This window comes from Ostrinia nubilalis, chromosome 11, assembly GCF_963855985.1.
Source record: "Ostrinia nubilalis chromosome 11, ilOstNubi1.1, whole genome shotgun sequence".
In the NCBI taxonomy this organism is placed as follows: domain Eukaryota; kingdom Metazoa; phylum Arthropoda; class Insecta; order Lepidoptera; family Crambidae; genus Ostrinia; species Ostrinia nubilalis.
In genome coordinates, this window is record NC_087098.1 from 669,870 (window position 1) to 697,522 (window position 27,653).

Below are 27,653 nucleotides of genomic sequence, written 5' to 3' on the forward strand. Positions count from 1 at the left end.
TACTCTTCTTTCGTATAATAATATCGCGTGGCTCTGTGCCGTGTGTGATCCACTACGAAACTACTTTAATCTTCGGTAAATTTTGTAAGTAAAGTTTTGACTTATTATTGCCGGAATAATTGACCAACGTACACACTATGCGTAGTGCGCCACACACGGCACAGGGTAACCCCCGCTGACGGGAAAGCCGTGAAACTTCTCGACGTGTAAAATATCGGTCAGAGGGAAATTACCTAAATCGTATACCGTTTTCGTTGAGCGTAGTCGTTGTATTGAACAACTGAACCGAAAAGATCCAGTTCCCAAAGGAATAGACAAAAGGCGACTGTTTTCACAACATTATGCGATAAACTTTTTAATAATTATTTACTTAATAGAGAATGTAAATGCATAAAATATAGCGGTGTACTTATTTTAACTTAACTAATTTAAAAATTGGTCGTTTTACATTAATGAATTTTTAATTAAATCTAAAATGGTTTGAGCTAATTGTAACTACAAAACAATCGCCTAATGTTAAGGTGGATACCGACTGAATACATCCCGAGTTTTGCGTGATGCTGACGTTAAACTTTTCATAATAGCGACGTAATTAAGTTCTTAAAACAGTTCACATATTGACAAAGTAGTTTGCAATTCAGGGGTGTTTTCAATCGGTAACCTGTTTTATGAACTTTTCAACCACAACTACACCACTTCAAATTAACTTTAAATGCTAGAGCCAGACCCCTCTTTATAAACGACTTGGCGCAGTGAGCATTACGTTTCTAGATGTTCAATTGTCGATATAGTTGAAGTGGTGTAGTGTGGAGTGTTGTTCAATAAATGAAAATCATCTTGAGTTCGACACTATTCGTTGAGTTTATGATTACATTATTTAAATGTATAATTAACTAATTGAAGTATATGTGATGTACTTTTATTTTAATGATGAAGAAGTAACTTAGCTGTTATAGATCGTAATAAACTGACTACGCAGTTGTTTCGTCTGAATTATCTTCATTCCAAAAAAAAACATACGGGTCGAATTGAGAACCTCCTCCTTTTTTTTGAAGTCGGTTGAAAATTACTTTTATAACAGACCAGTGTGCAGTGGTTAAATCAATCGTAATATGATAGTCAGTTTATAACAACTTTTACTTTGATTTCTCTCTTTCTGTCACAGGCCTTTCGACATGTAATAGAAGGAAACAAAATATGTGAAACTCAATAAAATAACTTCGGATAAGATCAAAACAGTTTTTTTTTATTATAACTAAATTATGACACACGCATTCTGAACTAGTGCAACGCAAATGCGTTTTCTTATTACGGGAAGACTGCAGGAAGAAAAAGGTTTTAAAATTTTTTCGTTATCTTCCCTCAATTTACTACAGCCTTCAAGTTTAGCAGCATTCGTTAGAAGCTGTAAGCAGACCGCTTACCGTATTACCGTAGGCGGTAGAAAACCGCAGTATAATTTATGCATTTGTATGAATTGACTTGTTATTTTTGATTTGATCAATTAGTTTTAGAATAGAAGTTAGCACAAAGAATTTACTTTTAAGAACACTTTTTAGACTTAAATAATGATTTGTGTCAGATTGAAGTTTTTCATTATATTCTCATTATCATTACATCCAGAAGAAGAATCTTTATCTTTTATTTTAGTTAACATCTACATTATCGGGATACCGAGATTATTTATACACAATCTCAATATCCCAAGACTAATAAAAGGGATGATAAAACTCGTTTTTGACGGTAGCGGTCTGTCAGACACTCAGTTCAGAATGCGCGTAACTAAGGAGTGTATTACAAAACAACGGTGAAAACTCGATTCAATATCAATCATAGATTGAGACTTGATAGGTTGAATGTCAACCCAATGAGGGTTTTCGCGAATGAAAAATCCGCCAGATGGCAATACGTAGACGCGGGGTCCAAATGCTGCATGATTGGTTATTTTTGACATGACATTGACAGATATGTCAAAATCCACCAATCACGCAGCAGTCAGACCCCACATCCACGTCCCGCCATCTAGCGGATCTTTCATCGAAAACCCTCATTACAGCACAAAATGTATGACCGAGATTAAAGGTCGGACCGCATTTGCGCGGCGCTACGTGGCACAAATCGAAATATTCTCTCGTGCAACCGTGCTACGCTCATTGCAGCGCCGCTATAACGCGACATACTCAAGAATGACTGAAAGAATAATTCGACGCTTCGTGACGCGCCGCGCAAATGCGGACCTAACTAGAATTTTGTGCGTTGTTTCGTAACCTAACTAAAAATCCGTAAGCATAAACTCAAGAGCGGCGTCTAGCAGTGACAGTGACAGTGACAGTTCACTTGTTGTCCTGGTGGTGCGGCGGGTGTTGCGGGTGTTGCGGATGTTGCGGATGGTGCGGCGGCGGGTGGTGCGGCGGCGGCGGGTAGTGCGGCGGGTAGTACTGGATGGGCGCCGCGTATTCCACCCCCTCTTCGTAGCCCACGTAGCCCATACCACCCATCATGCCCATCATGGCTGCAAGTTATATTGTGTCATTAGGTTGAATCATGGAAAAATTGGTTCGATAAAAGTCATGTATATATGTTGCGCACTAACAAGATAATTTAAACCTCCAACGCTCTAACTGGACTATGAAAAAATACACAAAAAATAATAGGCACATCATTTAGCTATGTTCCTTCTTCTTCTTCCTACCGTGGAGCAGTGAATTTTGTAACGTCAAAACGTCAGCGAAACTTCTGATGTTTTTCAGAAGTATGCCGTAACAGCTGTGTTACGTCATATGTTACCTTCCCATCCCACCATTCCACCACTGCTAACCAACTAAGTTAAATTCTAGGTCTGTAGTTTTCTATAATCCACCTTAGAGTTAAAGTCGAATCCAGTACCACTAGTCGAGAGACCCCATTCTCACCAAAGGATCCCACGAGATTTTTTCTTATTAAAAAACTATATCTAACTATAATGCTTGTTTTCCTCCTACACTGACATCCGTTGCGTTGTGTACGTCATCCAAATATTAAACTATACGCTATGACATGAACGTCGGCGACGCATTTAGAACTGTACCTCTAGCATGAACAACTTTCGTCTTCGAATCGTTTGCGTATTCTATAAAATTCGACACTCAATCTTCGAATTAAACGATAACGTGACAATTTTGATTCTCAAAATAAGTTTCGTGCAACCACATCTCATACTAAGTTCACTTTACGAGACGTTCACAAGGGCGCTGTTGTAGTTTTCTTACTAAATCTTTTGATGGCGATTCGAGTACGCATACGATTTGAACTCGAAAGTTTTTCGTGGTTGCCGTACTGGGCTAATAGACGACATCAGCCTCGAAGGAAATCAAGCCTAAACAACAAATGAAATATAAACTCACCGGGATCAGAGTCGATGGGGTAGTAGGGGATGGGGTAGATGGGCGGCGGGTAGGGGATGTAGGGCAGCGGCAGCAGCGCCGGCTCCGCGCAGCCCTCGTCGCCCGCGCCCGCGCCCGCCCCGTAGCCGCGCGACTCCATGTGCGAGTTGCGGCTGCGGAGATAACGACATTAAGTATGAAAATAGACATGTTGACACCACCAATCAATTGACGTACTTTTTAAAACTGTCAAAACGAAAATCTCCCATAGATTTCGTATGGCACTACAAGCAAGTGACGTCACTATTTTGTCAACTCAAATAAACTACTTTTTTCAATTACAATGCGACTAAAATCGTAATTTACAGGCAATTCAAAATTAATTAAGTTTTTAAGACCAGAATGAAGTGTCTTTTTAGAAAAGTTGTGATTTCGAATTATTGGAGAATGGTGTCAAACTGTCCATTCTAAGTAACTTTTTTTTGGCATTTGAGGGCCGTCTTTAACCTTTTTAGCGCCACGTCAAATACAAAAGCCGTTACTCTGACACCACGCTCGATAAGTTATGATATCAATGTAATCATTGTATTCATTATTATTCAGTTTACAAAATACTCAATCAGCCTATTACTGACATCATTTTTAAGGCGGATTAACCCGTCGTTGGCGGTCATCCCGGTGTACGGATGTATCCGTCATTGGCGTTGAAAAGGTTAACCTGCAACGGGGCGTCTTAGCTAGCTCAGTCTGACACCCCGCTGTTTAGTACTAAGTCCCAGTTCGCCTTCTGCGATGAGGGATGTGTACCTATCCAGGATGCCTACAGGGATATTCGATCAAGGAAACGCACAATCAATAACACAATGGCACTTATAATTCAGGTTCCACAATAGTTTACTTATTCTAGTTTCACTGACTCTAAATCGCTATCTTTTAATAATGAGCAAGTTTACAAGTACTTTACAAGTTATATCACAATTTACTAATTACAACAAGAGGAATAACGACGCGCCCGGTTCGCGTCCCGTTAGCTAGCTTTCGTATCCGCGAGAGGGGCGGCGCCCTGTGCGAGGTTTATCGAGTGTTAGTCTGGATACTTATAACTAGGGGGGTAGGATGTGGTCCGATTAGCTCGAGCCAGAGACCGAAGCCTCAATAGTGAGCGCGACCACTGGGGAAAGGCGTTGGACCCACGGGGCGAGGGGGTGTGAAGTTCAGGAAGGGTGGCAGCAGGATTGCTACCGCAGGTTCGGGATGAGTATCTCATGCACTACTCGGTAAGGACGAGAACCGGTTGGCTATCAACGATAGAACGTCTCGACACGACGCTTTATGGCAAGCCGCGGATTAATGACGAGGTATCGGATCAAGCCAAAGTCGAACAGTTAGGGTTAGTAAGGAACAATGTGGATAGCTATTCGCTAGGGACTCTTTGCAATGCAGCCGAGGGAATGATAGACGCGCGCGCGAACGTCTGGCTGTTACAATGGCTCCCGAGCGAATGCTAGGCGCCCGCGGTCGCCGCCGTCTCTTATATTAACTCGGTCCGTGCGGCGTGCGGCCGCGCAGCCGTAGGGTTGTCAAAATCTCCGCGCTCGGTGCTAGGGCTGTCGATGCGTCCTGGGGCGCGTCACATCCTCCCTTGTTTTGGAGATTTTTACCTGGAAAAATCACAAGTCTGGTACATAAAGGTTTTTCAAGAACAACTAAAATTATTCATGTTAATAATAAGTTATTCTTGGGTAGCTTCATAACGAGTAAAAATTAAAATATAAAACATGACTGAACTTGTAATTAATCGTTAGCCCAATAATAACTCCTTATTTAAAACATGACGGGACATTAATTTTTTACTTATATTAGCTAACTTGGTCTTGAAACAATGTTAATAAGATACCCTTAATTTTTTTTGCTTACAATGAACTAATTAAACTCTAATTTTAGCTAACTTAGTTTTGAAACAATGTTATTAAGATACCTTTAATTTTATTTTGCTTACAATGAACTAATTAAACTCTAATTTTAGCTAACTTAGTTTTGAAACAATGTTATTAAGATACCTTTAATTTTATTTTGCTTACAATGAACTAATTAAACGCTAATTTTAGTTAACTTAGTTTTGAAACAATGTTATTAAGGTACCTGTAATTTTTTTTTTGTTTGCAATGAACTAATTAAACGCTAATTTTAGTTAACTTAGTTTTGAAACAATGTTATTAAGATACCTTTGACCTTTTGTTTACAATTAACCAATGAACTAATTAAACGAGTCTGTTGTTTACTTTGTTATTACCAGTATTCAATTATATTATTCTGTGTTACGAGTATTAAAATATTACTTGAAATATTTCTTTGATACAATAATAGTATGCATGGTGCTTGTTATTATTATTTCTAGTTTAAATTATTTAAATTGGTATGCTCAGAATAGGTATCTGATTAATGTTAATAATTTCTATAATAATTATTAAAAGTTATACAAGACAATGGCAGTTAAGGGGTTAAGTTTTGGTTACAATAAACAATATTTCCTAATGTAAATGGAATGCAGCTTGGCGCGGCGCGCAAACATTAGGCAGGTAAAATCTAGTTATGAATCATCTAGCGAGCGAGTGCCGGCCGTGGCGAATAGAAAAAATGCGTCTCACTGATAATATGCAAATGAGCTCGCTCGGTGAATCGTTCTTAGAATGTTTGTTTACTATTTAAAAGTTATCGAGATACTGGTAGTACTATTGACGCGTAACAAACCGGTTTGTTATTTATGTGAGTTTAGGTTGCGAGTTACGAGTAAATAACAATGCGATTTGCGTCAATAGTTATTTAACGAGATTAAATAGAACAATTGAACGATTTAAATTATACAGGGTTACTTTCTAATGATAATTAATACTTATAGGTTATTATGTGGTATTTAACGAGATTAAATTCAAGAACTGAATGATCTAGGTTATACAGGGTTGCTTTGTAATGTTAATTAATACTTTTACATTATTGACTTGTTTTTAATATTGATGAATTTACTTTAACGAGAACTGACTAGACAATTACTATGTGTTTTGTATAGAATCTATCTATTAGAAACCTAACTTAGGTATAAAGTTAAGCTACGAGTAAATGTTACTGGCCTTGTTTAGCTGGTTCTGGATTTGGCCGCGCCTCTTCTTTTTCCCCGGCCGCCTCCTGGTCTGGTCCTCGGCTCGGGTCGGCTCCTCTCCAGGGCCGGACTCGCGCCAGTCCAGGTCTTGTGGGTGGTCGACGGTGTCGACCTCGAGGATTTCGGTCCAGTCTGTGGACCGGTTTGGTGATCTAGCTAGTGGTCTACTCGGGTCTGTAGACACTGCGCTCCAGGGTTTGCGTGCGTTGTTAACTTGGCAGGTTATGCAGTTCTTGACGTACGTTGACACATCTCTGTACATACCGGGCCAATAATATCTCTGTGATATTTTGTTCAGTGTTTTTGCTGTTCCTAGATGGCCTGCGGTAGGTGTATTGTGGTTTTCTTTCAGGATCTGGTTTTTTTCATTGTTGTTTATGCATAATTTCCAGTCTGATGATGTTTCTGTTCTTGGGCCGTATGCGTGATTTATTATTTTCCTGTATAATTTGCTGTTTGACATTTTATAGTCCTTGTTTCCGGTTTTTTGTATTTCTTGAATTTTCTTTTGGATCCAGTCTTCTTTTGTTTCTTGTTTTAAGCGTGTTACGTGTTTATTTATTACTTCTTGACTTTTAGGGTTCCGTGCATCGTCTTTTTTCTTGATTGATTTTTCGTGTGCGAGTTTAATCTTGTGTTTTTTCTTGCATGTTAGTGTTTCGGCCATTTCGTATGTAGGTACGATGTTGGCTTCTGTAGTTATTCTTGACGTTGTTCCCACTTGTTCCCCTTGCTTGGTACTATCTTTGGGCCATTCTATTTTGGCTCCTATTCTATTTAATATGTCCATGCCGATCAGTATATTCGTGATTCGTGGGTGATATAATACTTGGTGGTTAATTGTTTTTCCTTTTATCTTCATTTCCAAGTCTAGTGCTTCTTTTATTCGAGTTGTGTGCCCATCTGTCATGCTAGCTGTTATGCTTACTGTTTTCGGTTTCAGGTTTCTTTTTACGATTTTCTTGTACACTTGGTCGTTGATGTATGATCTTGTGGCGCCGGTGTCTACGAGTGCTTGATATTTTTCGCCTAGAATCGATACATCTACGAAGGGACGGTTATCTTGAAGTTGCGGACTTGTGTTCATTGTCATGGCCTGTGTGTACTCACTTGTTTTCTTACAACACTGTTTACTCATTTTGCCGATCTTGCCACAACCGTTACAAAATAGTGTTTTCTTACTTCTGCAATCTTTCATCGAGTGTCCTTGTTTTCCACAGCTCCAGCAGCAAGTATTTGTGTTGTAATTGTGTATGTATGATGCCGTCTCCTTGTGTCCTTGATTTGTGCTTGTTTCGTGGTAGTTATTTCGTGGTTCTCGTTCTGTGAAGCTAGTTTGACGTTCTGCTGTGACATTTTCATAGTCGTTTGCCAGTTGTATTAATTTGCTTATCGAGTCTGCTTCTGATTTCTTGATATAAAACTTGTATTTAGCGTTCATGTTTTCGTAGATTCTATTTAGTTCTTCTTCTCTTGACATTTTTGCGTATCTGCGCATGAGTGTTTGAATTTCAATGAGATAGTCTGTGAATTTTTGGCGGTAATGTTGCCTATAGTTCACTATTTTAGCTAATAGGTCACTGTCACGGCTCACAAATGTTAACTTGAAGAGTTCTATGAATTCGTTCCATGTAGTGAACGAGTTTTTGTTATTTCTATACCACAGTACGGCCTTTCCTTTCAGGAATCTGGGGAGCACTTTGAGCACTTTATCTGGCTTGACCTCGCCCGATGACATTAGTTCGTCCAGTTGCTCTAAAAACTCCACTGGGTCGTTGCATGTGTCGAAGCTTAGGTTCCATCTGGATGTTATGTTTTCGGTCTGATCCATGGTGTACGACATGTTTGTTTCTTGGTGCATCTCTGTGTCTTCAAAATCGGTTTCTGACTCACTGTTTTCAGCGGACTGGACTGGTTGATGGGACTGCTTGGTTCTGAGTACTTCTGTGAGGTTCTGTCTCAGTTCTTGTACGGTTCTGTTCTCCGTTTTTATGTTTCTTCTTTTGCACTCGTTCTCAAGTTCTGTCTTCTTGAGTTTGTATATCCAAGATGTCGGTTCTGACATGTGTGATTATCAATTTGGTGCGAAGTTTTGCTTTCCTTTTGGTCTTTCGCTTGTGTCTAGCGATCTGGTGTTCCCTGTAGGTTCCGTGGGTTATTTAGTTGGGCGCCATTGCAACGGGGCGTCTTAGCTAGCTCAGTCTGACACCCCGCTGTTTAGTACTAAGTCCCAGTTCGCCTTCTGCGATGAGGGATGTGTACCTATCCAGGATGCCTACAGGGATATTCGATCAAGGAAACGCACAATCAATAACACAATGGCACTTATAATTCAGGTTCCACAATAGTTTACTTATTCTAGTTTCACTGACTCTAAATCGCTATCTTTTAATAATGAGCAAGTTTACAAGTACTTTACAAGTTATATCACAATTTACTAATTACAACAAGAGGAATAACGACGCGCCCGGTTCGCGTCCCGTTAGCTAGCTTTCGTATCCGCGAGAGGGGCGGCGCCCTGTGCGAGGTTTATCGAGTGTTAGTCTGGATACTTATAACTAGGGGGGTAGGATGTGGTCCGATTAGCTCGAGCCAGAGACCGAAGCCTCAATAGTGAGCGCGACCACTGGGGAAAGGCGTTGGACCCACGGGGCGAGGGGGTGTGAAGTTCAGGAAGGGTGGCAGCAGGATTGCTACCGCAGGTTCGGGATGAGTATCTCATGCACTACTCGGTAAGGACGAGAACCGGTTGGCTATCAACGATAGAACGTCTCGACACGACGCTTTATGGCAAGCCGCGGATTAATGACGAGGTATCGGATCAAGCCAAAGTCGAACAGTTAGGGTTAGTAAGGAACAATGTGGATAGCTATTCGCTAGGGACTCTTTGCAATGCAGCCGAGGGAATGATAGACGCGCGCGCGAACGTCTGGCTGTTACAATGGCTCCCGAGCGAATGCTAGGCGCCCGCGGTCGCCGCCGTCTCTTATATTAACTCGGTCCGTGCGGCGTGCGGCCGCGCAGCCGTAGGGTTGTCAAAATCTCCGCGCTCGGTGCTAGGGCTGTCGATGCGTCCTGGGGCGCGTCACAAACCTACTAGGGACCCTGACACTTAAGAATCAAGGGGAACCCTTATCATCTGGAAAAAGGTCTTTTGAGCAGACGGGGGTACCTTCGGTCGCAGGGCCCTGGGCACGTGCCTAAAGTGTTCAGTGGGAAAGAGAGTCCTAGTAACTTTACGTGCTTTTGTAACAGTACTTCAGAACTTTACGCTAGTTTATTACAGGACTTCAGAAAATTAGTACCAACATAACTAACTTCAAAACATAAGAAGCCGAAGGTTCTGGCAATAGAATAGGACTGATTACCCTCACTCTTATTGTAGATGTCTTAAAAGGACGAACATCAGGCCTCCCCAACTCGTCTGGCCAGCATGGGTAATGTAAACTAAATCCTCCATTTGCCTTTGGTTTGCCAATTAGGGTTGTTGTGTGACTATTCTAGTGTAATGGAATCCTAGTATTACTACAGCCGGTATCGAGCTATTGAGTTCGCCACTATTTTAAAGTTCACCTTCGAATCCGGCATCTATTAGGTAGTGCAGTATCTTTTGGGAAGCTTATCCTCCTACAGCAGACTAAATGACTTGTAGATGATGACTCACCGGTTGTTAGGCCCCTTGTTGCCCATGTTGTTGTTATGCCCCTTGTTCTGGTTGTGGTTGTTCGTCTGGTTGTTATCTTGGTTGTTCCCACCACGCTTGAATCTGCAAAACAAAAAGGGAAATAAGAAAATGTTGTTTTAAATTTACCTGGGTGGGTAATTGCTACAGGACATATTAGCCATGCGGTTTTTTTTTTTTTTTTTTGAAGGGACGCGCGCTGGTAGCTTGAGGAGCTTTTCCAGCTTCACCGGGCAGAGTGGCGAGTACAGAAGGTACTCTAGCCGTTTGGCGATCGTCGGTGCGCGTGCCGACGAGGCCGAGTGTGGGCTTCGCGAAGCGAAGCCCAGGCTCGTCCGCGTCGGTCGCAGACCGACGTTCGCGATCGGGCCGTATCGAGCGCATAAGGCGCCCGATCAGTGGCGAACCCAACTAGAGGGTTACCCACCGCGGTGTTGGACCAAAGTCCAGCCTACGGCGGGCTCACTCTAGTGGGCCCGATCGAGGGGACTACGGACGCGGCCTGAGGGCGCCACGGTAGCCGGTAGGCTCGGACCTCGGCTCAGGCCGTGTCCGGGGGACGGATAGGGAGCCATGCGGTGTGAGGACGGCCGTAAAGAATATTATTCCTCATTCCCTACAGGAGGCATGTCGTAAAAGCTACTAATCTATTTATAGCACGAAGCAGCAGTGTCTGTTTGCGAAGTCATTTAGTACACTGCGCTCGACATAACATCTACGGAGCGTGGGAAGTATTGGCAATCCTCTAAATGAAATTTATGTTACAGATTAGGCCCTCAATCTCCCGTGGCCCCGGTCTTTTTGACTATGGTAGCAGTCAGAGTGACGGCAGAGCATGAAGTGGTGTTAAGAATATCTAGAGGCAAAGTGGTTACCACCCCCACCGTATTGGTAGTTCATCATAAAAAAAACTCAACTCATTTATTTATGCAAGTAGGCTTTTAAAAAGCTCTTTTACATGTCCCAGTATTAGGCTTGATTTCCTTTTAGGCTGACATCGGTGACCGACACCGTCAGCGGCGCGCACGATTACACACTAGTTCTATGTAATCATCTGCCGCTGACGACGGCGTTGCAGTGCGGTGCTTCATAGAACATTGTGTTTATTCGTACGCTCGACCGATGTACGCGACCGACGTCAGCGTAGGAGGAAATCAAGCCTTAACCTTACCACTGCTTCAGGATAATAAATGGGCCAGTGCTGAGAAGCAGCAGCGCAACAAACTCAGTCACTATCATATACAATGTGTCCGGGCATGTAGTGATCAAACTTTAAGGGCGTAATTTATGGTCAATTTTATCGATGAAAATACTTCAAATTTGGGACTTGACCCATTTCTCGCAAAATTACAAGGATTTAAGTTTTTAATTTTTAGTTTTCACCTCTTCCTTCAAAAACAAGTGAAAACGTGGGTAACTTAACGTTAATAAGCAAATATTTTATATCATGCGATAGCCAATAAAATTGTCTACTAGTAGAAGTAGAAAACAGACACAAGTTTTATACATTTTAAGGGAGTAAGAGTGGATTTAATTAGAAAAAAACATGACTGTTTTCACTTCATTTTTAGTTATTTTCCAACACAAGAAAAACCAGGTCGTTAAGGTATGTTTTTTTTGCATTGTATTATTATTATTTGAGCCAGTCTACAGAACGAATGTAAATTGATTAGTCTACGTCTATTAGTTTCGACGTATTGTTGAACAAAGATACCCATTCCCAGCGGTTTCCATAGTAATCGGAATAGGTTGTGTGATTCTTTCAGGCAGTGCATTTTCGCAAGCCCCAAATTTAAAGTATTTTCACCGATAAAATTGTCCATAGATTACGCCTTTAAAGTTTGATCACTACATGCCCGGACACACTGTATAACATCTTTGTGCCACACTCACCGTGGGCCCAGCAGCGGCCGCTGCGCGCCCTTGCCCTGCGCGAGCGGCGGCTTGTTGTCGCGCGGCGCGTGCTTGTGGTCCTGCTTGTGGTGTGTGACACTCACCGCGGGCCCAGCAGCGGCCGCTGCGCGCCCTTGCCCTGCGCGAGCGGCGGCTTGTTGTCGCGCGGCGCGTGCTTGTGGTCCTGCTTGTGGTGTGTGACACTCACCGCGGGCCCAGCAGCGGCCGCTGCGCGCCCTTGCCCTGCGCGAGCGGCGGCTTGTTGTCGCGCGGCGCGTGCTTGTGGTCCTGCTTGTGGTGTGTGACACTCACCGCGGGCCCAGCAGCGGCCGCTGCGCGCCCTTGCCCTGCGCGAGCGGCGGCTTGTTGTCGCGCGGCGCGTGCTTGTGGTCCTGCTTGTGGTGTGTGACACTCACCGCGGGCCCAGCAGCGGCCGCTGCGCGCCCTTGCCCTGCGCGAGCGGCGGCTTGTTGTCGCGCGGCGCGTGCTTGTGGTCCTGCTTGTGGTGTGTGACACTCACCGCGGGCCCAGCAGCGGCCGCTGCGCGCCCTTGCCCTGCGCGAGCGGCGGCTTGTTGTCGCGCGGCGCGTGCTTGTGGTCCTGCTTGTGGTGTGTGACACTCACCGCGGGCCCAGCAGCGGCCGCTGCGCGCCCTTGCCCTGCGCGAGCGGCGGCTTGTTGTCGCGCGGCGCGTGCTTGTGGTCCTGCTTGTGGTGTGTGACACTCACCGCGGGCCCAGCAGCGGCCGCTGCGCGCCCTTGCCCTGCGCGAGCGGCGGCTTGTTGTCGCGCGGCGCGTGCTTGTGGTCCTGCTTGTGGTGTGTGACACTCACCGCGGGCCCAGCAGCGGCCGCTGCGCGCCCTTGCCCTGCGCGAGCGGCGGCTTGTTGTCGCGCGGCGCGTGCTTGTGGTCCTGCTTGTGGTGTGTGACACTCACCGCGGGCCCAGCAGCGGCCGCTGCGCGCCCTTGCCCTGCGCGAGCGGCGGCTTGTTGTCGCGCGGCGCGTGCTTGTGGTTCTGCTCGCCGCCCGCGTGCGGCAGCGCGCGCCCGTCGTGGATCGCCATCTGCTGCATGTCCTGCAGGGATAACTAGTGTTAATGTGTGCGGAGACTACGCAGATCAAGCTAGGAAGATACGCAGTGCTTGGTGAGGGAATATGTCTAAGTAAACGCGCAGAATTTCCTGCTTAGGCTGGTTTTAGTGTCACGCGGACTGTTAGTGCGGACCCGCTCCGCACGGCCAATCTGTTTGAGCGTTTTAGAGTAATGCGGTCCGGAGGAACCGCTCGCTCCCTAGCAATTCATACAGATCGGCTGTGCGGAGCGATCCGCACTGACAGTCCGCGTGACACTAAAACCAGCCTTATGGTGTCAAAGCGCTCTTATTGTTAGAATCGCGGATAAGAAAGCGCATTCCTCGGCTTGCAGACGCTAATATGGTGCTAGCTGACGGAGTGTTAGTGTGAATGAGAATACAGATAGCTGGTAGAGGTAGCACTGAATAATAATACTACGTACAAAAAGTTTTCTTTGCGAAGGTATTTAAAAAAAATCAAAAAATGTTTATTCAATGTTGTCAGCGATATGGTGTAACTTAGCTCGTCTCAGAGTTGAACACAGTTTCGTTTACATACGTCAGTGATCGGTACCTGTGCCGATGCGATAGGGCTGACCGCTACAAGAAGCTACTGTGTCACCAAATAGCACACCACACGCGTATTTTTTCATCTTTCCATAGTAATTTATTTTTTTCCAACGGTTGAAGAATACTCATGCGTGCGTCAGTGCTCGCTCGTGAATCCCTCGTGGATTAAATCCGCGCGCGTTTTGTTTTCAATGTCTACTCGGAGAGATGAACAGAGGGCCTGTGAGCGCGTCAAAAAATGACATTATATGTATGACGGATTGTACAGCGCCCCTAGCGCGAAACTTTCAAAAACTACCGACCGTTAAATGTTTTTAAAGGAAAATTAAAATCATGGCATATTGGGAAGGGTTTTTACACCATTAAGGAATACTTTGATGCTTTTAAGTTTCAGTAGTATGTACCCACACGTTTCCTGTTGTTGTTGCATGTATCTATTAAATTGAGTAAATTAAGTAGTTGTAAGCTATTTGCATGCCAGTTGTGGTGATTTGTGCGAACTATTTTTATATTGACATCTGCTGTACCGCTTATCAAGCAAATAAATGGATTTTGATTTGATTTGATCTAACTAGTATTTTCATACATTTTTTCATACGTTTGATGTGCACTCACAATCAGCCCACAGGCCTGATGGTGCTTACCTGGGCCAGGTCGCGCGGCGAGTAGTGTCGCGGCGGGTGGTGGAACTTTACTGAGGTAGGTTTTACTTCCTATAGAGGCTTCGCGACCCCCACAGTTTGAAAATCACTGTACGACGTAGATTAACGCCCGTATTCACAAACATTACTATGAGCTCTCACAGTGCGCGTGGACGCACAGGGTGATACATGAACTAATCACAGAGCTCTATCTATTCAACGTTGCGTTCGATTTGCTGCTTCACATAAGCAAGCATCGTTTGAGAATACGGGCGTAAAAGCTTTAACACGTTGGACGCCACGCGGCTCACCGGTGAGCCTCGAACAATACAATTTCCATTGTGTCTAGCGTCTCGGCGTTCAATGACTTAACGCGTCATCCATTCAAGAACTTGAAACTATAGACAAATTGCTAATTTCAATTATAGTCAAAATTATTGTCAACCGACTAAGTTTGTACTTTCTACTTTTGTAATTAAGAATATACTAATGAGTAAGTCATTAGGATTCGAGTCGTAAATGGCATGAGGCCTGATGGTGCTTACCTGGGCCAGGTCGCGCGGCGAGTAGTGTCTCGGCGGGTGGTGCGGCGGCGGCGGGCCGTAGGCGGCCCACATGCACTCCACGCCCAGGTTGAAGTAGTAACGCAGCGTCGGGATGTCTGCGACCAAACACATCGTATAATTTTACAATCATCATCAACAGCCCTTTACAGTCCACTGCTGGACTATGAGTAACGTAACCATATGTCCCGCTTTGGGCGGGACTGTCCCGCTTTCAGACTGTCTGTCCCGCTGTCCCCCGCAAGAGCAAAAACGTCCCGCTTTAGCTTTAAGAATGCATCTATCGTTTTTAAAAACCGTTGGCTCGAATTATTCCAGCACATTCGTACCAACACTCTTGATGTAACAAACTTTTCCATATTTATCGAGTACGTTAGTGTCTGCCAGGAAGTAACGCACCAGTCGAAAGAGTTTTTTCTCAAATGAACAAAGTGTGGACGAGTGACAAAACCCAGCTAAGTGTAGCAGTAATGAAAGCTATGTTGATTACGAAAATAAATATAAATAAATCAAGAACTGAGTTCCATAGTTATCTAAAAACGTTTTTGTTTTAGAATATCGTATCTTATATTCTAAAACAAATTTGTTCCGCCGACAAATACAAAAATACGACTTAGAAGTCACCCCACTACTTAACTGTTTTGTGTTTAGTACTTTGATTTGTGTTATTCAATCTTCTATAAACTTGTAAAACTCCCAAAACTTTGTTTTATTTTATAATTCCGCAGGTTTTTTTTAGAACTATTCCTCAGTTGTCCCGCTCTGGCACAGAAAATAAATGGTCACGTTAACTATGAGCCTCCTCCACTATAGTAGAGGGTTTTGCCATAACCCCCACGCTTGGCAGGCGGGTTGGAGATCGCAGTTTAATTTTACAATACCCGGCGATAAATATTGCACATCGACCTTTAGAAAGAGACTATCGGCTAATTTCGGTTTCGTAGAGCGTTATCACTGTCACACTTGAACAATGACTGACAATGACGTTTTTTTTAAAGTGTAAACAAACTTTATTTTAAATGTGTGCAATTGATTTTGTGAATTAAATTGCTAAAAACTTTTGATAGTCGTGAAAAAAAAGTGGTTTACAAAGTATTTGTCGAAGATAAATACTAAGAGTTCGGACAATATTTTCATTGAATAATGTTTTGTCAATGACGTTGTGTCAATCGTATAGGTAGTGTGCGACAGAGATAACGCTCTACGAGCAGAAATTAACCGATTCTCTTTCCAAAGGTCGATGTGCAATATTTATTGCCGGGTACTGTAAACAGTATGAATACAGTTTTTCTGTAGCATTACCTAGAACTGATCATGGAAGCGCAAGATAATCGTCCCACGTTAACTAAATGTTTATGCTTGCAACTGGATTGACCACAATAATCATCTGTCAATGGAGATCGAACTGGCAATCTTCGAATATCGAATCTGCAGTACGACGTCGACGCTGCTGCTACTCATCATCATCATCATTTCAGCCATAGGAGGATGTACCATCATCATCATTTCAGCCATAGGAGGATGTACCATCATTATCATTTCAGCCATAGGAGGATGTACCATCATCATCATTTCAGCCATAGGAGGATGTACCATCATCCATCATTTCAGCCATAGGAGGATGTACCATCATTATCATTTTAGCCATAGGAGGATGTACCATCATCATCATTTCAGCCATAGGAGGATGTACCATCATCATCATTTCAGCCATAGGAGGATGTACCATCATCATCATTTCAGCCATAGGAGGATGTACCATCATCATCATTTCAGCCATAGGAGGATGTACCATCATCATCATTTCAGCCATAGGAGGATGTACCATCATCATCATTTCAGCCATAGGAGGATGTACCATCATCATCATTTCTGCCATAGGAGGATGTACCATCATCATCATTTCAGCCATAGGAGGATGTACCATCATCATCATTTCAGCCATAGGAGGATGTACCATCATCATCATTTCAGCCATAGGAGGATGTACCATCATCATCATTTCTGCCATAGGAGGATGTACCATAATCATCATTTCAGCCATAGGAGGATGTACCATCATCATCATTTCAGCCATAGGAGGATGTACCACCATCGTCATTTCAGCCATAGGAGGATGTACCGTCATCATCATTTCAGCCATAGGAGGATGTACCATCATCATCATTTCAGCCATAGGAGGATGTACCATCATCATCAATTCAGCCATAGGAGGATGTACCATCATCATCAATTCAGCCATAGGAGGATGTACCATCATCATCAATTCAGCCATAGGAGGATGTACCATCATCATCATTCAGCCATAGGCGGATGTACCATCATCATCAATTCAGCCATAGGAGGATGTACCATCATTATCATTTTAGCCATAGGAGGATGTACCATCATTATCATTTTAGCCATAGGAGGATGTACCATCATCATCATATCAGCTATACGACTGCTGAACATATGCCTTTCCCAATGATTTCCATAATGACTGGTGGCAGCTTCCTGCTACCTGTATGAGGTCCTCGGTCCACCTTGTGGGTGGGCGTCCTACTATTGTCGCTCGCGACTTTTTTTTTTGTGATAATGATTTCTGCAATCAGTCGCCAGACTATAATCAGATATGTTGAGTGTCATTTTATTGTTAAAGAGCAGCTGGCCTATGCCTAAGCTGTCTTCTTAAATTACGTGGTTTCTTTTTAGCCTTTTAACCAACTATTGGGGTGATGAGTAACACGTTCGATGTGCAGTTTCTTGTATCGCTCTATTTCTGTGGCCACGGTTTCAATGTTCAAGTACTCGTGTATTTCATCATTCCTCGTTACCAAACCAACTCAATAATAAAATAAATAACATTATTGTTGCGATTTCCTGGCTCAAAATCGTTGTGTACTCACCATTCATGGGCAGATCAGCGCCGTTGGCCTGCACGCTCTTAAACACGTGCGGGTTGACGCCGTGCGGCGGCGGCGGCGGCGGCGGGTGCGGCGCGTGCGGCGGCGGCGACTGCGCGGCGCACCACAGCAGCTTGCCGCACATGTATGGCGCGCAGTTCACGCCGCCCACCCCGCCGAAAACCGGCGCCGGGCCCGGGCCCACGCCGGCGGGCGCCATGCCGCCTGCGGAAGGTGACGGGTTAAGTAATGCTGAAGTATATTCTCTAACTTTATTGCAGAGCCGTCATCAGGGGCAGCCAAAGTAGTGATAAACTTTGCTATTTCTAGTCTTAAGTTGATTTAAAGTACGGCCAACGAGAAGCGATACCAAATGTAAACAAATGTCATGGTCATTTGGAATAGCAGGGGTTTGACTTTGACATATTTTGGCGGGAGAACGAGACATTACGACAAATACATAAGATGGGAAGAGACAGAATAGATCCCACCAAAAACATTCTGTAAAAAACTAGCCAAGTCTCGATGGAGCTGCTTGTTTATCTCTAAAAAGTAATGAAATCTAGACAAAGTCGTGCCAAGTCTATGGTTCTTTACTGCGATTTCTTTATTATTATAGTTAATGTTGTGTGACTTGGCCGTTTAAGGGTACAGAACCAGGTGCTCCATGACACCATTGCACCAATCTGTTGCCAGAACCGCTACCCATTGACGATGGAATATTGCCACTTGGAAAACGTTGATTTAATAACCAGTCAATTGTAGGTTTAATAAAGCTGCGTATTTCAATAATACTTATGCATGATTATTGATTATCTTAATAAAGATTGTTCAACGGCCAAGTCACACAACATTAACTATAATAATAAAGAAATCGCAGTAAAGAACCATAGACTTGGCACGACTTTGTCTAGATTTCATTACTTTTTAGAGATAAACAAGCAGCTCCATCGAGACTTGGCTAGTTTTTTACAGAATGTTTTTGGTGGGATTTCACTTCTTTTTGTAGAATGTGGCTGTGGAATAATTACACTGGTCAACAGTGGTTTTGGTGCCAAGGAACTGTATATATTTTTTGATTGAGGACCTTTTGCTGGTTGCTTTAGTAGCAAATTTGTTGATTTCCTACGTGTGGTTTTCAAGATTTTGACGTGTATAGAAAAATACAAAATTTGACCAAAATCAGCGTTTATAATATTTTTAAATGCTTAAAAACTTTATTTTTCACGACTTTTGTGAATGAGGTGTAATGGAACTATCACGTTACATCCTCCAGCAGTAATCAGTCATCATATACCGATCCCATCTGCCTTGGTACCTCTCTTCCAATGGTTTTTAGGTCTTGATAGCATCGCTCTCCCTATTCTTAGCTATAGCATGCTATAGTGATCCAAGATTCTCTGGGAATTGGTCAAGATGACTGTGGAGGTAGTGCTCTTTGGTGAAAATTATGACATCCTGAGTTTTTAAGGCATGTCTCACAATTTCAGAGTAGTTACTGGGCTAGTGATTTCCGAAAAAAAAAATTGTAATTTTAATTAACAAAATCTATGCAAATCGTTCCAAATAGTCCATGGAACTTAAGAAATCAGTATCTTGATTTTTATAGACCATTAAAAATTACTTTATAAATTAATTTAAAAAAAAATTATGCTTAAACTAGGATTTTTTTTTTGTTCTTTCCTCACTTTCTCCACTCTGAACTTCATGTTACGGCTTCTTTGACCATTGTAACATGGCCTTAAGTGTTCACAGCAGATTATACAAACAATTTTGGGTATCCACGACTTGAATACAACCACAATTTCCGACTTAAAGTAAGAAAAATAAGCACTTTTAATAAAATATTGCCTGAATTTTTGAACTTTCTAACTGTGTACACACCACAAATGTAACAAAAATACATTTTGATTATTGAGACAACTTCTTGGCAATGTAGACATGATATTAAAATAAATGCATTTATAAAAATGTACCGATAACACTACAAACTGTGCAACCAAAGTACCGATTAAAGCTAAATTTTAAAACTGAGGGTAGATCCAAAACTACACGTAGGAAAAAAAAAAGAAAAATATTTTTATTATTACTAATACACACCTAATAATAAACTATCAACAGAATCTCGGCACCATTTTCATTTTGATTTTTTGTTGACCAGTGTTATTTAACGTCGTCGTCTTTTAATATTATCGACATTTTTTTTACGATATTATTAAACACACGGCCTTTAAAATGGACAATGAATCAGATTTTTTTTAAATAATAACTTAACCTTAGCGAACCTCACGATATAATCGACGGGGGGGTCTAGAAAGGAAAAAAAATCTGGACACCGCGGTGCAGAAAATCAACGCTCAAAGTGCTAGCGCCATCTAGCGGTGAGTGGTACAGGCGAACACCACGGTGCCGGTGTGGCGCTAGTAGTATTTATTATGAATGTGGTGTTACTCCAGATCTTCGATTTTCCTAGTTTTTATAGTTTTCCCTTTATGTGGCCATTAAACCCTAACTCTGTACCAAATTTCAGCTCTCTGAGTTAATGGGAAGTACTAGTTCTATTTTGATGATTATCAGTGAGTGAGTGTCATAAATGCGAAACTTTGCTTTCGCTTAACTTCGGAACTAATGACCTACAGACTTGAAATTTTGGATTTTAACTATGTGATTATAGCTTACTAGATGACGAAAATTTCTGCGTTCTGGTCTTATCCAGAGGTTCTCAAATAGGGGCCTGAAAATGCGGCGAAATGGTTCCAGTAAAGGATGGTACGGCAGTGTTTGCTTCGCGCTCGACTTGGCGGGGGCACTGCCGTGCCCCCAGATTGTCAGTTCGACAGTCGAATCACGGGTCGAATCGACCTTTTGTATCGCTGCTAGTTGGCCGTACTTTAGATACTAAGTTTTTTGTTATGATGGAGCTGACATGTTCGACTGTATCGATCTAAGCTCCTAAATAAAATAAAGAGAAAAAAAAGTTACGCTTATGACGTAGATTAACGCCCGTATTTACAAACATTACTATGAGGTCTTACAGTGCGCGTGGACGCTCAGGGTGACACATGAACCAATCACAGAGCTCTATTAAACGTTGCCGTCGATTTGCTGCTTCACTTAAGCAAGCATCTTTTGTGAATACGGACGTAAAAGCTTTATAGAAATTGAAACTAGAGACAAATTGCTAATTTCAATTATGAACAAAATTATTGTCAACCAAGTTTGTACTTTCTATTTTTGTACTAATACTAATGAGTAAGTCGTTACGATTCGTATCGTAAATGGCATGAGACATTAATTAATTAGGTAAGCTATAAAGGGTCATTAACTAGATTGAAATGGACGTCCAATTCGCCTTTACAAAATGTTATTTGGCAAGAGTCTCAAAGAGAAATTGTCTCTGGAAATCCATTGCCAACCAACGTCATTATCGAAACGATAATAACCACAGGAGGATTGCAGCAATGTAAATATTTAATGCACGCATACAATCTACATGATTACATAAAAGCTACCCTGTAAAAATCTATAAACATAAGTTCTACATACCCATCCCGTTGACACCGACAGTCCCCACGCCTCCAGCGAAGCCCACGTTGGAATACACAGGCCCGGGACCTCCCACTCCGCCCGGGGGATTACCGCCTACCGAACAAAACATGTTAGAAAGAACCTTTACTTCATGAAGTTTTGGGCTGACGCTGTATAGGTTTGCTGGCGACACAAGTATTAAAGATTTAAATAAAACATCAGAAATCAATACAGCTCGCAACGGTTCCAGGTATTAACGCATTGCACAGTTTGATAATATTGTGATATAACAGAGCAGAATTCGCGGGAAATCCCCGAAAGTAGGTCACGGGCGTGTTACATAATAGCTCACGGACAAGGCGAAAGGGATGAATGAAACATTGTTTTGTGCATCCATAAATTGTATGTTACTAGGCGTAACTGTTACCTGATAACTGTTTTTCTTTATAGAAAAAAAAAAAACAGACAAAATTATTTGAAAAACGCGATTCAAACCGATTTGCAGTCCATTCTTTAGTAGGACTCAGTTTCACCACTTGTTGAGTTCCAATGAGTGTTTTTGGGGACCTGTTTGATTTAATTCTGATTTAGAACATAAGAGCTGGGTATCGGTTTGCGACAAGTCAGATTTGTCTTCATAAACACGCTGTATAAACCTCGGTTTTATAGCATTAAAGGTCTCCCATTTGGTGACCTGACGACTACGTACGTGCAGCTTGCAAAAAAAACCTGAATGCCTACATATTGCAGGACCACTCACTGCAAATATCCTTAGGAGAGGCCTTTGCTTGTCCATCTGTCTTCATAATAAAAAATACTAATAATCCCGTTAACCCCTCGTGGCAAACTCATCACAAATGGTCGAGCGGCGGCGAGGATCAAACCCGCGTTCCTCGGATCACGTCCGACTCCTTCATCGTTCGGCTATCGCGGCTTCTCAAGCTAGATAAAAAGGACGGAGGAAAGTAAAGTCCTGTAGTTTACCTGTATAGGGGGTGAGCGCGTTGCTGGTGGCTGGGGTTGATGCTCGCACGGAGGCGGGAGACGTTATCCCGTGCGCACCCATCTCGTTGTTGGCCGCCGCCTGGGACAGAACGAATATTTGAGCCCTCTTGTAGCCTAGGCGCAGACCACCGACTTATTTATATATTTATTTAAAATCTTTATTGCACACATAAAAACAGTGGTACAACGGGCGAGCTTAATGCCACTTAGTTGGCCGATAGATGGGTCGGGTTGTTAATCAATGTGGACATGTAGGGAAGTGCGCAAATTGGTATTCTTTTGATGCCGATTCTTCATACAAATTAGTATCGGGCCCAACTATCGGCCAACTAAAAGTCTGCAGTCTGCACTGCAGGGAGTCAATGAAGATTGGAAAAAATTAAAATGAATCTTCATGTGTGAAAGCATAAAATCTTGATCTAACACCAAGATCAATGGCATTTATTTTATTATGTTGCAGGAAATACTTAGATAAAGACGGCTCAGTTATAAATGAACTAGCTTTCCGCCCGCGGCTTCGCCCGCGTGGAATTTTGTCTGTCACAGAAAAACTTTATCGCGCGCGTCCCTGTTTCAAAAACCGGGATAAAAACTATCCTATGTTCTTTCCCGGGACTCAAACTATCTCTATGCCAAATTTCATCAAAATCGGTTGCGAGGTTTAAGCGGGAAAGCGTAACAGACAGACAGACAGACAGACAGACAGACAGAGTTACTTTCGCATTTATAATATTATAGCTTTCCGCCCGCGGCTTCGCCCGCGTGGAATTTTGTCTGTCACAGAAAAACTTTATCGCGCGCGTCCCTGTTTCAAAAACCGGGATAAAAACTATCCTATGTTCTTTCCCGGGACTCAAACTATCTCTATGCCAAATTTCATCAAAATCGGTTGCGAGGTTTAAGCGGGAAAGCGTAACAGACAGACAGACAGACAGACAGACAGACAGAGTTACTTTCGCATTTATAATATTAGTTGGGATAGTTGGGATAAACCATTCTGCCCCTGGGCTATTGCACGCGTGTCAGAGTCCATTTACCTAGAAGAAACAATCAAAAACACCCAGTCTGGGCAGTTTCTTGCATTGCATAATAAAAAGTAATTTTGATGAGCTCAAATTTATAGAAAATCCAATTGCAAGCAGGAACTGTGTTGCGTACAAAGTAATTAGCGATCGTAATTAGCTATTAGTCTAAATAACGAAACCTTTAATACTAATGGTATTGTGGTAATGATTTTACACAATCCAAATATTAATGTTTTATTGTGAAACTCAGAACGTAAGAAGGGACTCTATTTGAGCCAATGATATGTGTCTCCGTCCGTACATCCTTCCTAAACATGCGATAAGTTACAACATTGATAGTGTGGTCTTTAGTTCGCCTGTTTCTTAATTAATTTGTTTAGTTAACAATTTGTTTAGTTTATCTGTACGCGGCAGTCAAAGTATCAACTGCCAATGGCAAAAGCGAAATTCGTTTACTCATTAAAGTAAATAACTTATCAAAAATTCAAGTTACATACCTGGTTCTGGTGAGCTTCAGGCGGGGCCCCGTTGGGCGCCGAGTGCGCGATGTCGTGGGGCGCGGGCCCCGCGGCCGGCCGGCAGTCCACCATCAGGGGCAGTGCGTCGACTTCAACCTGCAAGCGCGACCGGTCACCTCTGTACATCACTACAGGACCAACGTACATCGCACGATGCTCGCTACCACAACACGACAGACTTCCCACGCTAGCTCGCGAGAGCGTCTGAACGGCTGCCAGCGAGCTCGCCGGTATACCCAAAACCATTACTTTATCACCTCATTACTGATGAGCTCTGTTGTCATACTCTGTACAAACATTCGCCATTAATTAATGACTATTTGTAAACCGGAATTCGGGTATTTGCTATCGTAATCCCTTATTTCAAGTTTACACAAACCAATCGCAATCGATCCATTTATTTCCCGTTTTTAATTGTGACATGCAACGCGCGACTAACAAAACTCATCTAAGATACAAGTTACAATACTAATTTCTAACATCGAGACCTGGAAAGCAAAATACCTACCATACCAATACCATTTATTCTACGTAACAACTGGAGCTACATCACTACTAACTACGTCCACTGATGATAGAATAGCTACGATATGGCAGAACCAGGGTTAGAACTCATTTATAAGCACTTCATTCGAAACACTTTGTAAACACATAAAGCAAATAAAGAATTGATTTAAATAAAATAGGTCACAAAACAATGAAAAATCTGTAGTAGCCAAATCAAGGGCATCACATTTCCCAATGGGAAATGAATAAAAATAATAATACCGCCATCCAAAATATGTCGAAGCTACCCAATCACTTATTCAACACTTCTGAAAGACAACATCGAATACATTGAAAGGTATAAAAATAAAATTCAAATGACATGCTTATAAATGAAATTATAGAAACACAGGCCTAAAAATAATATACAACTACATAACTAAAAAAACTAACAGAATCGAAATTAATAAAATCCAAGTGCTGATACGCAGAGAAGTCAATATTTTCGTTCACATATTGGGCCATGTCTTCTGGTGGCTTTTCGTCGTCCCAAGACATCTTGCTTAGTTTTTGGGGACTGGCCTTGTCAGGGCTTTTGAGGTCTTCAGCACCACTCTTCGGCTTATTCTTAGCTTTGTTCAGCCCTTGTTTTCGGGTGATGTTGCCTGAATGTTGTGAAATCACATGTGAAATGCGCATTACAGAATTTACATACAGGTGTGCAGGAGCTGGGAGCATGATGCTGGTTAGCATATTTTGTTTATGGATTTGGTAAGTTATCTGTGATAGTTTCGGAAAGGTGGCACTTTCATTGGCACAAGTTGTCAACCAAAGAAAATAAATTTTTATTTAGTATCACAAGGTCCAGCATTCAAACTTAATTTATGGACAATGGCGCGATATACAAACTTCGTAAATCGACAAGGGTTGCCAAATATAATTTCTTAAATCAGCAAAAGTTTTAGTTTATTTATTTATTTATTTATTTATACTTGGTTTTTAATGCAGATATGAAAATTAGCAAAAGTTTTATTTTAATTAGGTACATAGAATACTTCGTTTTTAATGCAGTATGAAAATTCTGTAATTAAATCCAACAAGGTTTCATTGGAGCACCAAGACAAAACTGTCAGACAATGTGTGCAAATGCCCATGACCTATTATGTAACAACTATTGGCAACCCTAGTGTGGCCAAGTATATAGGATCTGCGCCTAACTCCTGCACGTGATATGTTCCAAAATGTGAAATGTAATCACACCTATTTGCTGCAACATTTGGCTTAAAGTCAAGAACTGTGAGTTAGCCCGGGAGTACCGGTAGGGCGGCGCCCACGGCCGGAGCTCCTCCTGGGGCAAAGGCTCCAGCTGGTCGTAGTTGACGACGCGCTTCTCGCCCAGCTCCTCGATAAACACGAGGCACGGCCCGCCGTCCGGGCGCATCTCCTGAATGTGGCAGTGGTAAGGCCCACTCTGCTCGGGCTCTATCTTAACGAGGCACTTAACGCCCACTTGCAGTGTACTCCCGTCCGAGTACCTAGCCCCATAACGCAACTCTGCAAAACCAAATCAATTTACCACACAACTCACCGTTAAACATCAAGTCAATAGAATATGAAGGTACCTCGTCGTAGTTCACTCCAAACATCGAACTCGATGTTCCGATAGATGTCCGGGTCTAAAGCTTTTGCTACTTTATACGGAAAAGGTGTGATGCCATTATCAAGCAGGTCTTTTGCGCTGTTTACATTCAGACAGTTCATGCAGACGTTTTCTAGTTGAATAAGGCTGCGGTTAAACACAAAAATACTGAGAGACTCTTTCAAAAGGCTCGCTCGTTCTAGGTCTTCTGTGTGATGTTTACATTTCAATGCAACAGCATTATTCCTGTCTTTGTTATCATCAGTAGTCGCTTCAATAAAGATCTTAGCTCTTTCTTTTTGCTTTTTACGGCGCTCAACATTTTCTGACATGAAGTACTCAATGTGGTTTGTGGGAACTTTATCATGGAGCATTTTATCAACAGCATATGGCAAGTCTTTCAGTTGGTACACACCATCATAAAGTATTTCATAGACCAAAGCTACAAATACAGTACAGTTTGACACAAGCAAATAAAAACAGAATTAAAAGTAATAGATAAATTAATGAAATAATTAAAAGCTTAAAACATAGTGACAACAACAACAAAAGCGAAAAGATATAAATTATCACAACAAAATGTATTAATAAAATAAAAAATAAGGCTTTATGCCATACTTGAAGAAATAATTGGACTGGGAATTAATTAAATGGACTTAAAATATTATGTATTATTTAATTCAGTTAAGAAAATTATGAACTTACACTGGCAATATGAAGATGTGGTTATGAATTCTTTAGTGTACACCACATCAAAATGCTTCGTTTCAGGCGAATGAAACAAATATATTGTGTTACCATAGCCATTACAAATTTTCGTTTGGGGACCATTATTTGCTTCGAAAATAATAAAGTCACGTCTGGAATGGATTTTGAGTTTTACTCGGAATCAAATTTTCATTTTTATTCAAGTAATTAGTAATTCAAAATGAGATAAGATAAGGATGTTTATAAACAATTCTTACCTATATAAATGGCTCATGGCTGATATTTCAATGAAACTTCCCCATTCAGACGCATTGGACATTTCTTTTAGATAATTTTCAAAGGGACAGTTCAATGACTACAAAATAAAAGTAAATGTTAACATTTCAGAAGGTAGAGAAATAATAATTGCCAAAGAATAAAATTTTGTCCTACCCCTTCAAAAAGATGTCTTTTTGAAGCCATGAACTGCACACAATCCAGGCGTACTTTGTGGAAGTATCTTTGGGTATTATACACATTTTCAGACACTGCTCTAAATAAACAGCTGGAATCCCTAGCAGTGTGTTTTCGAAAAAAACCCAATTCATCCAGCCACCTATCAGGTTCCGAAGAACGCTTATGTATTTTCCATGGTCCACGACAACGGATTGGGGAAGGCGACATTGTATACAACAGCTAAGAATCTGCAGGTAAACAAAAACAAATGACGCTACCGAATATTGTGGGCATTTTGTAAACGTAAATCTTTCTTTACGAATATTGACCTCGGAGATGATAAACAAAACAAATAAAGGGCATTAAAAGTATTCACAAAACCATATCGTAGCTATATCGTTTGGCGAATGCAAATGGTTGTTTTGCTGTCTACGATACACAACACGTGCAAATGTTAAATCGAGCGTACGCCACTGAAATAA

At 42.1% G+C, this 27,653-nt stretch overlaps 2 protein-coding genes across 2 annotated transcripts; both read right to left on the reverse strand.

The window, feature by feature from the left end:
* LOC135076034 (POU domain, class 3, transcription factor 3-like) lies at positions 1 to 12,494 on the reverse strand (the record flags this gene model as incomplete). Its single annotated transcript, XM_063970485.1, has 4 exons — positions 1 to 2,512; positions 3,384 to 3,535; positions 10,184 to 10,285; positions 12,199 to 12,494. Coding segments are annotated over 4 exons (729 nt in total), but the record flags the coding sequence as incomplete, so codon positions are not given.
* On the reverse strand, positions 12,444 to 27,222 carry LOC135076023 (protein ovarian tumor locus-like). Its single transcript, XM_063970466.1, has 12 exons — positions 27,169 to 27,222; positions 26,994 to 27,057; positions 26,734 to 26,888; positions 26,012 to 26,470; positions 25,650 to 25,943; positions 24,843 to 25,054; positions 23,883 to 23,999; positions 22,340 to 22,439; positions 21,374 to 21,469; positions 17,831 to 18,052; positions 14,925 to 15,040; positions 12,444 to 13,170 (listed from the first exon to the last, which is right to left on the reverse strand). The coding sequence occupies exons 2-12, from the start codon at positions 27,053 to 27,055 to the stop codon at positions 13,027 to 13,029; spliced, it is 1,977 nt and encodes a 658-aa protein (XP_063826536.1). The 5' UTR covers positions 27,056 to 27,057; positions 27,169 to 27,222; the 3' UTR covers positions 12,444 to 13,026.
* Positions 27,223 to 27,653: the final 431 nt, after the last annotated feature.